Below are 15,636 nucleotides of genomic sequence, written 5' to 3'. Positions count from 1 at the left end.
TTATTAAGACCAGCTAGTTCTTGTATTGGCCACCTGTAGAGTTACAATAATAATCTCTCCTTGTCAGCAAGAATGGCTACTTTACAGATACCTTCAGCATCAAGACTGATCAGCACAAAAATGGACACCAGAAAGCAGAACAGTACATTAAAAGAGCAGCTGAAACTACAACTGCACAGTGATTTGTTAAGATTAAGATTCTGCCATTCAAGTGATTTAAGTAGTAAACAAGACACCACCACGCAAACAATTGGAAGTCACTAAGATGGGTATAGATTATGGTTATTTTGTATCCATGAGACACACAAAAAAAGAAACTTAATTAAAAACGTCAGTTCAGACCTCAGAAGAAATAAAAGACCAAATCAAAGGAACAACAGCACATATGTTAGTTTCATAAAATGTATGTTCTGTAGAATACCATATAAGAATAAAAAGTAGTCAGTAATACACAAATTCCCTGGATCATTTGCTATTAAATATTTTATACAACGTGAGGAACAATGTGCCTTTTGCACAGACAGCATAGTAGTGAATCAAACACAAATCATGCCTACAACAGTAGAACCTAGAGTTTCCAACTGGAATCAGAGATCACACTTTCTGTTGCACTAAAATAAAGGAAAACGCATCTTAGTCCTAAACAGTTCAGGAACAGAAGCAAAAGCTGCCATGGAATTACAAATACAAACAGACACCCAACTTGTGCAAGATCCATGGACAGGCAAAGATAACAGCACTAAGGAGAAGGAAGAGATGTTTGCATCTTCAGTTACGATGCCAGATATGTAGTCATATTCTGCTTTTAGTTCCATAAGTTTAATGTGATTTTGAGCAGACTTGGTCATGCCAGCTGCAGTGCCTTTTAAATACAACAGATTTTAAACACAGCCTTGGATCAAAAAGTCCATTAACAGTTCCATGACAGACTAACACAGATCATTCATATCTGCCACAATTATATAATATTTCTATAAGGATTTGTTACTGGTCATAGTCAAAGAAGAAACCTGGAAGGCTTCCACTTAGACCTTGTATTACTGTCCCTTAGTGCTCCTTAGGTTCTTTAACAAACGCTAGGGATACAATTTTAGAGGAAATTGTTTAACATTTCAGTACATTTTACCGAAACAGCCCCTTAAGGCTCGTCATGTATTTAGGTACTCAAGTCTGTTCTTTACCCAAATATTGTCTCTTTTGCTCTTTCTACATGTGAAAAAACACACTTTAACTTTACAACTATACCTGTTATGAAAACCTGTTCTACACAAGTGTTACAGAAAGCCTTCTATTAAAGTGTTTAAAAATTAAAGGATGGCATCTTTTGAAGCTTTCATTGTTAGTTTAACTGTATTATTTCCAGTAAAGTTAATCTAAACATTGCCTTCAGTAATAAAAAGTGCACAAGCACCAAGTGCTTCTTAAACCCTGACCAGGCAAGAATCACAGCAGCACAGCTGCATGAATGTAAGTGCATGCACACATACACTATAACAAGAGGGAAAAAATTCTATAGAATAAGAACTCAGAAAGGTATATGGCACTGCTGGTATCTCAACACTGAGTTCAACTGCTACATACCAAACAATTAACAACCAGAAAAGCTTATGTGCCTCATCTCCATCAAAACCCAAGTCCAAATCCTAGTGTAACGGTTTTGCAATCTTGCAAGGATATGATTAAATCTTTGCAAGTATGTAACTGAAGCTTACAGTAAAATGTACCTAAAGTTAAACGTAACAGCTTTGGTGAACTTTACAGCTCCTTCATCAGTTTTCTCCAGATTGGATTCTAAACCTACAGAAAAAAACTAAGAGACCTCCAAACACAAAACAACGTGTACTACAGAACACAGACATATATACATATGTAGCCAAGTCCCCTGGGTTTGTTTTTTGTTGTTGTTTTTGTTATTTTTATGTTCTACAGACAATCTTTATAAAAAATTAGTTTCATCTTATGCATACTATATTACAGGCATATTTCTACCACGTGAATAAATACTTGTAATATATTAAAAAAAATCAGAACATAAATCTTGCCTTTGAAAACTTACCAATGCCCAATATATTTAAGGCTCACTAAGCAATCTCAAATTTGTAATAATCCCTACATTGGAAAAATGCATTAGTAAAGTTTACAGTTTTTTAAAACAGTTCAACAACCTCTCTTAAATAGCTTCCCTCCTCCATAAACATATGCAGCTTTTCTTTCACCTCTCTCCTTTTACGCTTCATGTTTTTGTATTGTTGTCTTTAGAAAAGGAACAAAAGTATCAAAAAAGACACAAACAACATTCAGTTCAGCTCCTTCCAAGTTTAACAAAATTCAATTAAGTACTCAGGGTAGATCTGATTGGCGTCAAAGATAACAAAGATCTTTGGGTTCCAGGTATTATCCACACAGCTGTCATACAAGTTCACAAAACTTCCATCTTTTGAAGGAGGCCTCATGTATTTTGAATCACCATTGATATAGTCACCAGTTAATACACGAGCAAGAAACATAACTTTATCTGGTCTATGCAGATGAGGCTGCAGATTCACACCATGAATTTGAAAAGTATCTCCATGCTTCATGTCCTCTTTGCAGAAACGACTGGAATATGATGCATCTCTTGCAAAATAGGTCCCTTTCAAATAAAAAAAAAAAATCTGATGACATTCTTATCATGACAGCTTAACTACTAGAGCACGGATATAGCTATCAGGATGATGAAGGATATCTGTTCTTTTATGTTCATTAGTAATACATTTTTTTTTTCTCTAAATCATTAAGATTATAGCAAGATGACCAAATATTTTTAGTGGGAACACTTTAATAGGGAGATTGTCTTGTGATCTGCTTTCTTGGGCATCCCTTCCCCACGCTCCCTGGTCCTACCAGCCAGTTGTGACAATTACATTCCTTACTGCATCCTAACTGTCTTAATTACGCTTGCTGTAAAAGCAGAGCTATACTAAACAGCTCTTAGATAAACCACAGGGAGTACATCACAAAGAACACACTATAGGGAACACTTAATGTTGAACTGTTAAGATTACCAAACTGTTGTATGTGACAAAAATACTTACCTTTTCCATATACAGCAGCATGCATCCCATTTATTCTCCAGTCAAAGTTATGAATGCATATTGCTTCTACAAATTCATTACTGGTGCCATGAAATAACATCTGCTCATTAATAGTTGGGATACCTCTTTTCTTCTTTAGCTGAGCTTTTTTCCTACAGAGAACACACAATACAGCATTACAAACATCTGTACAATCAAATTAAGTTAGTACTCTGAAAATACTGCAGAGGGGACAGACCTAAAACACTCCATACATTTCACTTTCACAAGCGTCTAGATGATTCTAGTATCTACAGAGATCAGAATTCTTAAGGTACATGTTTAGAAATCACACACTTCTGGATGCTGTGGACCATTTTCAGAAGAAATCCAAGATTAGGTAAAAAGGACTTTTATACCAATTTTATCAACAGTGTTCATTTGGCATTAGTTTCAGTGTGGTCACTTTCTGCAAATACATTTTTAAAAGAAAGGCATTTTTCCCCCTCCACCTACTTAAATAGCATGGTGAGAGGGACAATGAAGTTAGTGGATTACAATTACCCAGGTAAACTAGCAAAAATATTAAAAATAAGATTACCTGTATTTTTAGGTAAAATTACTTCAACATAATCATTTCATAATGGTTTTCTAAATTTATGGTTCACATACTTTCTAAAACAGATAAGTCATGCATTGACAGGGTTACATCAACCTAGAATTTTGAAAAAAAATTGTACTACAGGTGAACCTATATTACAGTCTCACGGGCAGAAGGCCATGGCATACCTTCAATTAAAGAACAGATATATTTTCCACCAATCTTTTTTAAGCGACTGTCAGCTGGGTGTTCCTAAGATCCATGAAGCAGACTGCGGAGCTGTGTCTAAATCACTGAGCCGTTCATAGGTATGATCCCTTGACTGTCCAAAGATGAGTAGGAATGCATCATAGCTTTGTTCTTGTCTACATACCTGAATTTTCTTCCTATAAAAGCCACAGTGCAAGGGGCTCTGTGCTACATACTTAGGTTTCTCATGCATATACTTAGATTTACCAGATTAAGCAATCTGCTTATACCTGGAGTGCACACTGAACTGGAGAAGCGTTCTCAGGGCCTACAGTTTAGATGCAGTCTGAGGAAGTCCTATCAACCAGGTCCAGGGAAAGAGACAGGCAGCAAAAATTCATCATCGTATTAATGGCATTACATTGCAATTATGCATTATTTATAAATAACTACATTTCACAGAACTGAAAATCTTGCAGTACTTAGCCTGAAAGATGTGTTTATTCTGTTTTATTGTTGAGCTTGTTTTTTTCTCCTCCATTTAGCGCAAACTTAAATAACTATGTCTTGGCAACTTAATTTTTGTGTGTCTTTTTTTCCCCTAAAACTGCTTTCCAAATCAGAAGAATGTCAGTAGAATCTCAAGGGCATCTGGAAGGTTTCACTAATTTGTGACATATTGTGTCAGAGGCAGAGAGGTTCCAGGCACTCAAGTTCCACCCTGTTAGCAATTCAACAAAACCCAGCAGCCAAGACTCCCTGCATCTTGAGAGAACTACCTGTGTGAGGCAACACCTCTGAGCTAAGGGCTAGTACTCTGAACATTTGAAATTTTTCAATCAGCAGCCCTCTACTGTTGGCTGCTGATCTTTGACAACATATAAGGTAGCCTAGAGTAACTTCTCTTGAAACAGGGGAACAGAACAAATTTATAGAAAAGGTATATAATCAATTGTCCAGAAATGTTCTGTAACTTCTTCACTATCTCTGACTAGTTGATTTCATAAAACCAATTTAAAATAGTCATTCATATGGGAACAGGCAAGTATGTTTGGACCACTACAATGATGCAAATAATCATTTAAGCAATGCTCAAATTTAATCACAGACCTTATCAATGAAACAAAACACTTGCTCAAAACCACAAAAGTTTAAGCAGCAATTGTTCCTCGTAAGTAGGGGAATATACTGAGCACACTGAGCAGCTGGGTCAGCAGAATGCAGAAATGCCACAGCAGGACTTTTTGTAGATTTGGAATAGATATCGAGGAATCCAACTATTATTAAAAAAAACTTTGTCTTAGCACTGTCTACCAGCAGTGACAAGCTAATCCAGTAAAACAAAATTAAGTTGATCCACTCAGAAGGCTCTCATACAGCTGGTTCACTGAATAAAGAAGAAACCTAAACCAAAACTAAATACCCAGAGACATGCTCTTTGTGCATATGCAAGCACACAAGCTGTTTCTAAAGATGGTCAGCAATCTCACTGACCAAACACCATTTTCTACGTGCTCTACTCCTCTACAGCTCCAAACTGAGATGTATAAACCAAAATGTGCTAGACTAAGATTCATCTTCTGTTACTTTCACTTTCCCACATGGGACACCAAAAGAACTTTTAGTGAATTTGAAGTGCTGGAATACCTACTTCTTCGTAATATACTACCGGGCTATAATTTCTTCACCAGTGTGTATAAATCCACTATTCCAAGGCTGTATTTTACCCTCAACAGAAAAGCAGCTAAGCCTCAATTGCATACACTTATTCTAGAAATTTTCACTGTTAGTTGTATTTTTTTTTTGACACAGGAGAAAAGTTTTAAAACTGAAATGACTTCTCTCTACATATTTTTATATTGTACAGGTACTAAAAAGTACCTTGTTTTGTAGTTAGTTATATAGCGATGACTGTAATACTCCTGATGTATGAAATTCTAATTCCCATTCTCAGTTTTGCACTTTGAAAATATTCTAGCACAGTATCCACAGATTCAGAGTTCTTAAACCATGAAATTCTACTCACTGACCAGTCAGGAAAAGTAGTACACTCTCCAAATGACATCAGTTCCTAAGCTAAGCAAAAAAGGTCATCTACCCCCCGCTGTCATCTCCACTGGAGATTCAAAGGATATTTACTTTGAAGTCTGCTTGGTATTCCTATTCTCAAAAATTAAGATTGGTATTAAGATGGTATAAATATACCTCTGCAGAAACTTATTGGTAGAAAGGTAGGTCTTGAAACACAAGGCCAAGCACATAAGCCTTAATACCTAAACAAGTAAATATAACCAAATAAGTAAATATAACCAAATAGATCTGCAATTAAGAAAATTCTCTTAACCAAGAGGTTAACTCTCTTAACCAGGAACTTAATTTCCTTATGCATATTCATAACACAGCTTTAAATTAATAATTATACATCTTTCAAAAACTCATACAACTTATGCAAATTTTTAATATACATCTGCTTAGTTATTTCCTCATTATTTAACTTAGTTCAGTTGGTTTTAATAGTGTAATGCATCTTTAAAACTGATTCTCGTAGGTACTCCTTCATAGGGGCTACACAAATAATTTTTGCCAAATACAACTGCTTAAGGTTGATACTGCAAAATAAGTGGAAACAGAACTTCACACGTCCTCCTTCTTCTGGGACAGCACAATATGAAGAGGGAAAAGCAGAGAACTTAGTGAAAGCTTTGGTAGCACACTAAATGTAAAGAAATTACATGAATATGTGCTAACTGGACACTTAATTCTGCCCTAGGTTTTATAAAGTTGAGAAACTAAAAAAGCCACAGATACTCATTTGCTTTGTTCACTAGAAATTAAAATAGTACAAGCCTGTCAAGGAATTATTTTACAGAAAGCTTATTTTTGCTCTCCTTACTTCACTGTAACTATCATGGGCATCTACCACATGAACATCCTGAACATCTTTAATGCATCAGTTTTATCTGTGCTACATCTACACGTAATGCATTTCTACAAGTATTACATTTCTGCACCTGCAGAAGCTACAGTCCTGAATATGGGATTATGAATACAGAGGAATGACAAATAAGAAAATTTAAGAAAGATAAAGAGTAACATTTATTTTCATTAATAATGAAAGCAATTAAACATATTTCTGCTACATGCCTTCAAGATTTCTTTGTTAACAATCCTATGACTGTTGGTTTTTAGAAATAATCTCACCTGCAAAAAAACTCCCACAAGTCTAGATTTTGTATTCTCTTAATTCTTTTAATTCGGTGGCTATCCATTGTTTTTCCAAAGAGACTAGAAACTTCATTATATTCATTTGTTTTCTTTTGCAATGGAATAAGCTGGAAAAAAAGAGGTTAGTACAATTTCAATTCGATGCATTATTTCATTATCATGTGTTTTTGACCAATTTGCATACCAACTCTTACCTGATATGGTTCCTCAGTATTTACATTCTCCCAGTGTGAAGGCATAGGGATAGCCTCATTTTCACAGATGAAACTTCAAACAAAAAAAGGTAAAAACACATCATATCAAAGACATAAGGCTTTTTCTTCCTGTCAAACTCCTGCTCCCAACAACACCGTACGCAAAAACACCCCAAACTTATACGAAACTACTTTGGGTTTTAATTCAAAGGCTGTTGTCAGCAGGTAAGGTCAAGGGGTCTTATTTTGTATTCAAATTCTGGCTTAGGTTATTATAAATTAGCCACAGTAATGAACAGTTTTAATAAACCACCTACCCAACAAAAGATAGGAATATAAATCAGAAGAAATGGTCAGAAAGGTCCACATCATCAGGAGAGCAACACTAATTTAGAAATGTGAGAGTAGATACAGCCTGGACATTCCAAACTATCAGGCATTACAACTAGCCTAAGCCTCTGGAAACTGAGCCCTCATCTGAAGTGTTTAAAAGAATCATGTTAGAAATACACACCTGAAAATTGTAATTGAATTTGTTTTTCAAAAAAACAAACTAAACCCTCAGAAAAAGAGTGTTTTAAACATATACAGCACATATATAGCAGCTCTTAAGTCTTAAAACCGGCACTAAATTAAGCAATCTCCTGAAAGTAAAGAATGGTGTCATCACATGGAAAGAGGGTACTGAATGCAATTACTCAAGAAACAAAAAACACAAGTGAATTGCCACATTATTGCATGCACTCTTCAGCAAATATCCATTAAATAAGCAGCTGACACTTCAAAAAAACAACCCTTCTTGAATATCAGTGTAAAAAGATTGCTACTACATTGCTTATTACAGATGCCAAATTTCTTTTTGAAAGAACAACCAGACTACAATTCAGAACTAAAATTATTTCTAAGAAACTATTTGGGGAAAAAGCCCCATGTATACCATACAGTCAATTTCACCTGTGGTAGTATCACTGCATAGATCAGTTTATTGTTTAGTGAGTACCAGATTTACATCAGCACAGCTCTACATCTGATCAGATGGTAAGAAACTTATAACCTAAAGCAATTAGACTCATAAAACAGTATGTGATTGTTTTGATGCAATTTCTTGTAATTTCAAATCATTTTAGAGTAAATGATTAAAACATACAGGCAAGAAAATAGAACTCAATCTTTTTTGCTGTTACAATGATACTTCCTAATGATTTAGGAAGTCATTATTACAATGGAAAAAACGACTCTTTTTTGCTGCCGCTTCTCCAGCAATTCTGATTCAACAGGTATTTACAGCAAGGGACTCCAATGGCCAAAGTCAGGCACAGCTTTAAGAACCTCACCAAAGGATATTCAGTACACTTTGACTCTTCCACTACAAGTTCTTTACTTTCTCAGAAAAAAGACAAAAGGCAAACTAAAAATTCTTTTGTCATTCTTCTCTGAAATGTCTTCCTTCTTCACTTAACTAGCTCTCCTGCCTCATTTCACCTCTCAAATTGTTTGATGCAGAATGGAAATAAATATAAAATTTTTACTTCCATTTTACTTAGAAGAATCAGGAATAAAATAAAAATAAGGAGTCTTCCTTTTATTTCCTTACCTGAAAGCACTGATAGAAAAGGGAGCTCGCTTTATTGGACGTTGCTTAAGGGTCGTTAGGTTGGTTTGTTTCATCACTGAGCATAAAACAAGAGTTAGGGTGAAAGTTTCTAGAATTCATCTATAGCATATGAAATATTTAAGTGTCATTAAAATAACATTACTACTCCCACAGTTGCTTGACAGGAATTCCTATTTCAACAATTAACAAATCAGCATTTTTGATAAACATTTCTAAATACTGGCCTCAGAATCACTGTCATTTATAGGAGTTGGCAAAATGTGCATATATTACACAAACAAAACACCCCCATTAAATCACTGGCAAAACTTCCACTGACTTTAATACAACTAGGATGACAAAGCACATTACTACTATCCTTAATGCAAGACATCACGACCTACAAACAGCAACATTAAATGCAAACTTTAAGCAACAATTTTTATGTTTTTATTCTGGATGCGAAACAAAGGTTATTTTAAACAGACATTTCAACACAAGTAAATATAAAACTTCTTATATTGTTACATACTACTTTAGTCCCAGTACATCACTGGTTTACCCTATCCCCACTTTCTGTATTTGAAATACTATTATTTTCTTTGATTTGGAAGAGGCTTCTATTTAAGCATATACCTGTTTCACAATTTAATCAGAAAATAAACAATCTATGGATGGAAAATTAAAAAAAGACAGGAAGTCATTACAACACACCTGTCAACAAAGGACAGATGAATTTATAATTAGATACATACTTTGGACTCCTGTAACAGTCTGTAATTTACAAGCATGGCATAAGTGAGACCTTGACAATCTACTAAAAAATCCCTTTGCCTATCTTCTCGTTATTCTGACAACAGAACTGGCTTCAACTACCTGATGAATTATAAAAATCACTTTGATGCCAGTATTTTGCAGAAAGCTTCCTTCCTATCAATGTTTCTTATAAAAACTCTGAACAGAAGAAGTTTTTCAAGCTTACAAACAGTTGCACGTTAAAGAAAAAAGGTTTAAACTTCCCAGTCCCATAGATGTATGCCACATACCACCTACAGCTGAGGTAAGCAGCACTAACATGATGGAGAGCTACTAAACAAGACATGCTACTTTATTAATAAACTACACCAGAAAATGTAACAGGGAGCTGCTTCTAAAAACTTACATGTACATTCCAGTACAGAAGACATTTCCAATCACAAGTTTTTGCACTAGATACGTGGTAAATAATTTGCTGAATGAACAAATGAACTGGTGTATCTGGCACCTGTTATTTAAATTTACTCTGTGAAAAGATACATACCTGAAAAGTCTAGTGTGTAGTTAAATTTCGCAGTAGTAAAAGAAACAGAACCATGTGGGTTTGTTTGGAAGCTCCTTTCAATATCTTCACTGCTAACAGAGCAATGACTGTTTGAATCGCTCTTCAAAATAAATGAAAAAGAACATTTAGACAAATTCAGCAATAGGTAGTTTGATGTATGGAATACATCACAGCTAATATAACTTCGTAGGTATTTACCTGAAACATATGCCATTTACCACACTCAGCCAAATAAAACCAGCCCCACTGGGTATCAGAGGTATCCATTTCTTCAACCGAACTTTCCATCTTTGGAAACAAATCTTCTGATGTCCTTTGGAGCATTTCCTGAAATATTCACACACACACACAAAAAAAGCTTTGATACTATTTGCAAAAATGCATTATTTGAGAAATTCACAAAAAAGCAAAATAAATTTGCAATACTTAAAAAAAAAAACCCTTGGCAGGTGGAGGGAAGATGTGTTTTCTCTTTTTTAGAGAAAAATTCTCAATTTGCTACTTAACCAGTATTATCCTTTAAGTTAGTGCAACATTTTCAAAACTCTCTCAATGTCTGTAAGTGTGCCAGTACAGGCAAGCGCTATAGGCTTTATCAGATCAAAGAGAAGTGTTAAATTTCATACTGATGGTTATATGAGCAAGGCCATTCATATATACAACAGGCTCCAAGTTACGTACCACTCAGGAATGAGCTGTTGGGGTTACATCTGATAGCCTCTGATGAAAACATCTACTAGGTACTCACCAACAGTAAACAAATTAGACTGGATATCAGAAATTAGAAAAAAAATTAAGAACTAAGGCAAAGAATATAATTATTTAACTGTGCACGTCCACAGTGCATTATTCCTCAACACTGCATGAAGGTTTCTTTCCCCCATAATGCACCTACTTAAAAATGATACAGTAACATTACTGGTATTCTGTACTTGTAATTACAGAGAAACTTCACACCAAAAGCCAGAGCAGCTTCCACACAAGCAATGACTATCATAGTTAGGGTTCTGCCTGATAGAAGAAAAAGGACTGAGGAAAGGATATAGCAGAGGTCTACAAAACCATGACAAAACTGAATAGGGAATAACGAGTCAAATCTTCTTCCAACATAAGGAGACACATATCAAAGGCTGCACATGTCAAGTTCAAAACAAGTAAAAGAGAAACTTCTTCATAAAGCAGATGGAAATCTATGGAATTCCTTTTAATGGCATGCTGTGGATGCTGCAAGTTTATGGAGGTTCAAAAAGCAGACAGACAAGATCAAGCCTACCAAGAGCTATGCTGGAATACCTTCAGAACAGTCCCTGTCAGATTTCAGCTCCTCCTTCATTCATCAATAAAATCTTGAAAACTCTGAAAGTACTTGACTCTACTTGCATGTATCTCCTAACATGTCCACCCTGTCTGCCACTCCCCTCCCAGCAAAAATGGTAAGTAGTTTAGGGGAATCTTTCAGAGAAAGCAGCTCACCCTACTCCCAGAAAAGGTCAGCAATTCATCCCCTCTGCTTAACCAAGACTGGCACTCTTTCAACAAATTCCTCAGCTTAACTTTTGCTTCCAATAAGTGGAACAACACCCTCCAGCACAAGTAAGTCAAGCCATGTTTCAGTTGTTTCCTGGACACTTCAACCCAGAAAAAAGTAGAGACCTGAAGAAGCAAATACTGGAGACGACAAGTAGGCACCAGCTGGCCAGTGCTACTGAGAGCAGAAGGCACTTCTAGCACTATCCCTCCCCCTCGTTTTTTCCAAGCTAGCCCTCTGCGGTTGTTTGAAAAACAATCCTTGAAACCTCCTTGTAATAGCTAGAGACTGTATTCTAATCATCAAAAGCTCCAAAGGGCTACAAAAATCTAGATGCTTAGAAAACAGGGGAATCCGAAGTAGACCTCTACAACACATCTTTAAATTGCAGAATCTGAGGGCAAAACTACTTTAGTACAGATGGAAGGCTACAAACATGGAGAGCTGCCTCAAGTTCAAGCAGAGCTACACTAAAGGTACATTAGCTGCATGGAAAAATATTTTGATAAGAAAAACTGTTCTCTATTTCAGAGGGCATCTGCCAAGATCTCTTCTATTCCTCACAGCAATACAAAGTCACAGAGCCTATATTCTCTTTGTGTTTAAAGCACAACTGGCCAACATCTTTTGATGATAATCATTCACCTTCAACTTGACTCTTCCTCTCAGATGACTATTTGGTTATGTTCTCTCCTACAGAGAGAAGGCAGAGGTAATCTACGTTTTAAAGCTAAGAGGAAAGCAATTCAGGCTTTTTTTGGTAAAACAGTCAGACCTCAGCTCCGTCCCAGCATTAGTTCAGGGCCTTGAATCTGATCAATCAAATCAGTAACACCTTTTGAACAAGTTACAGAGAAGGCATGTTCACCTGTGCCCCATCAACACACTTATACTCCTCTGGGGGCAACACTACCTTCAGAATAAACCATTTACTAAGGAGACAGTTATTCCCATAGCTTTAAAAAATGTTACATTCAATCCACATGTGCTACCCTTGTCACAAACTCCAGGGGAAGCAGGCAGATTCCAGGATACTTACAAGTATGGAAGAATGACCAAAAGGCATGAACAGGTAAAGCCACAAAAACAAGATAGCTTGTTATCAAAGGTGATACAAATCCAAAATGCTTGAAGGACATTGCTCAACTTACTGCTGAATTTAAAATCAAACTCACACCATTTATAAGGAGCAGGCAGCTTTTTGTCCAAAAGCACTGATTGCATGCACAGTGAGCCAAAAAAATCTCAGTGGGTTTTTCTGGATGGCAGGATGTCAACTATCAAAGATAGAGCAATGAGGGTTTTATTAGCAGTGCTGTCGCTAACACAAGGCCTCTCAACTCCCATCATTAGCACTGTTTCTACCAGTCCAGGAGCTAGCAGAACAGCTCAGGTTAAACACACTCTGACAGCAAAAGGATCCTCCTAAACAGAATGAATGCTCGTTGTGTGTTGTGCTGCGACTGAATGGCTTTACTACTACTGGTAATGCATTGCCTCATTTTTCCAGAAGTACTTCTAAGTTTGAATAATAAACATGCTTTAATGCATGTAGAATCACAGAATGGTTTGGGCTGAAAGGGAACTTAAAGATCATCCAGTTCCAACCCCTCTGCCATGGGCAGGGACACCTTCCACTAGCCCAGGTTGCTCAAAGCCCCGTCCAACCTGGCCTTGAACACTGCCAGGGAGGGGGCAGCCACAGCTTCTCTGGGCAACCTGTGCCAGTGTCTCACCACCGTCAAGGTGAAAAATACAGAAGCACCCTGATGGGCAAATCTGTCTGCCTTCTTGTGCGGCCTACTTCCATTTGGCAGATTGTGCTTTATTGCCAAAGACTCTTTTGCCTACAAACATCAACTCTGTACAGAGTTCCCTGTTGGGAACACTAGCAGTGCTAAAGGACTCTCTGGCTCTTCCTTAGAGAACAAAGTACCTGAGCAGGAGACTTGGCTGAGGTAAGAGTGCTGAGCTAGGGAGGGGCAGTGAGAAGGAAGAACAGCATTAGCACCAGTACAGGACACAACGTGAGATGACAATGCCCTCCGCAGCTGTACCACCACTTACCCCCTTTGTGCTGCAGCGGAGCACCGTTGCAGTCAGCCCCGTGACCGCCCACCTCCAGGGCTGATCCCATTAGAGCTCAGGGACATGGCGGAGCGGCCTATCTACGACCCAGACCTCCAACCGGGCCCTCGGCTTCCCCGCAGATGGTGGCCTACGCCCCCACCCCCCTCCCCAACCTGGCCGCGCGCTGGCCGGCGGGGGCGGGAGGGGAACGGAAGCGGCCTGCGGGGCGCGCGTAGCACGGCGACGGGCGGAGAAGGAAAAAGAGGAAAGGAGCGGCCGTTTCCCCCGTCACCCTCCCGCCCGCACTCACCGCATCGGCCGCCCACCCCGGGCCTGGGCCCGGGCCCGCTCCCCACATGCCGCCTGGAGCCGAGGGGAGGCGGGAGTGAGGAGGGGGTGTGTGTGTGGGGGGGGATGCGTGTGGGAGGAGTCGCACGCAGGCGGCGCGCGGGGCGCGTCACCGGTCGGCTCCGGGCGCTTCCGTTATCGGCGGCAGGGGAAAGGGGCGGAGCACCAGCTGTGACAGGTCGCGCTCCATAGGTCCATCACACAGGGGGGCTTGGCCTGGCATAGAGACGGGCAACGGGATAGGCGGGTCCGGGAGGGGAGGCGGGAGGCGGGTCCGGGAGGGGTCTCTGTTGTGCCGCCGGGGAGGGGGAACACTCTGTACCGGGTAGAGCTGAGGTCTACCTGCCTGCCATTCATGAAAGAAATGTGCGTATTTAAACATACAGCTCGGTGGAGAGGTTTGATGGGCTAAGGCCAACTGCATGAGTTTCAATAAGGCCAAATGCCGGGTGCTGCACTTGGGCCACAACAACCCCCAGCAGCGCTACAGGCTTGGGGAGGAGTGGCTGGAGAGCTGCCAGTCAGAGAGGGACCTGGGGGTGTTGATTGACAGCCGGCTGAACAGGAGCCAGCAGTGTGCCCAGGTGGCCAAGAAGGCCAATGGCATCCTGGCTTGTATCAGAAATAGCGTGGCCAGCAGGGACAGGGAAGTGATCTCACCCCTGTACTCGGCACTGGTGAGGCCGCACCTCGATTCCTGTGTTCAGTTTTGGGCCCCTCACTACAAAAAGGACATTGAATGACTCGAGCGTGTCCAGAGAAGGGCAACGAAGCTGGAGCAGGGTCTGGAGCACATGTCGTACGAGGAGTGGCTGAGGGAACTGGGGGGGTTTAGTCTGGAGAAGAGGAGGCTGAGGGGAGACCTCATCGCCCTCTACAACTACCTGAAAGGAGGTTGCAGAGAGCTGGGGATGAGTCTCTTTAACCAAGTAACAAGCGATAGGACAAGAGGGAATGGCCTCAAGTTGCGCCAGGGAAGGTTTAGACCGGATATTAGGAAGTATTTCTTTACAGAAGGGGTTGTTAGGTGTTGGAATGGGCTGCCCAGGGAGGTGGTGGAGTCCCCATCCCTGGAGGGGTTTAAGAGTTGGGTTGACACAGCACTGAGGGATATGGTGTAGTTGAGAACTGTCAGTGCTAGGTTAACGGTTGGACTAGGTGATCTTCAAGGTCTTTTCCAACCTAGATGATTCTGTGATTCTGTGAAGAGGGTAGCCCATAGTTAAAGTTTCCTTCTTCTCCAGTTTAGAGCAAATACAAGGCATCAGCATTCCTCAGTGGGAGATAATCAAGCCTTGAGAAGTCTGACTTTGCCCTGGCCTTTTGTCGGCTTTGTCAGCAGACAGTCTTTAAACCTTGATGAGTCTGTGCCTGAGAGGCATCCCAACTCAAGGGCTGGTCACAGCTCCAGGAGAGCTCAAAGGGTCTCACTTAGGATCGCTATTTATAGGGTCCAAGATAACTGACTTTCATCAGGTAATTTTCCATTTCAGCACAACTCAGATGATTAAAT

At 39.3% G+C, this 15,636-nt stretch overlaps 1 protein-coding gene across 2 annotated transcripts; it reads right to left on the bottom strand.

Moving 5' to 3' along the window:
* Window positions 1-251: 251 nt before the first annotated feature.
* Window positions 252-14,232, bottom strand: PARP11 (poly(ADP-ribose) polymerase family member 11). 2 transcript variants are annotated; one of them, XM_074825801.1, is made up of 8 exons: window positions 14,086-14,232; window positions 10,376-10,504; window positions 10,157-10,277; window positions 8,857-8,932; window positions 7,263-7,335; window positions 7,045-7,175; window positions 3,075-3,226; window positions 252-2,632 (listed from the first exon to the last, which is right to left on the bottom strand). In XM_074825801.1, exons 1-8 carry the CDS (start codon window positions 14,131-14,133, stop codon window positions 2,319-2,321), a joined length of 1,044 nt encoding a protein of 347 aa, XP_074681902.1. In that variant the 5' UTR covers window positions 14,134-14,232; the 3' UTR covers window positions 252-2,318. The 2 variants fall into 2 exon arrangements, with proteins under 2 accessions (XP_074681902.1, XP_074681903.1); XM_074825802.1 differs by lacking the exon at window positions 14,086-14,232 and adding an exon at window positions 13,773-14,061.
* Between the last annotated feature and the right edge of the window lie 1,404 nt (window positions 14,233-15,636).

The sequence above is a fragment of the Strix aluco genome, chromosome 5 (genome assembly GCF_031877795.1).
Source record: "Strix aluco isolate bStrAlu1 chromosome 5, bStrAlu1.hap1, whole genome shotgun sequence".
Taxonomy (NCBI): domain Eukaryota; kingdom Metazoa; phylum Chordata; class Aves; order Strigiformes; family Strigidae; genus Strix; species Strix aluco.
This window is presented reverse-complemented; position numbering and strand designations above follow the sequence as displayed.

Excerpts from the sequence above, each read along its gene's own strand:
- PARP11 (XM_074825801.1), bottom strand. The coding sequence starts at position 14,133 with ATGTGGGGAGCGGGCCCGGGCCCAGGCCCGGGGTGGGCGGCCGATGCG. Across the intron at positions 10,278-10,375 it reads GTAAATGGCATATGTTTCAG|AGCGATTCAAACAGTCATTG; the intron begins GTAAATACCTAC and ends TTTATTTTGAAG. Across the intron at positions 3,227-7,044 it reads TTGTGGGAGTTTTTTTGCAG|GAAAAAAGCTCAGCTAAAGA; the intron begins GTGAGATTATTT and ends TGTTCTCTGTAG.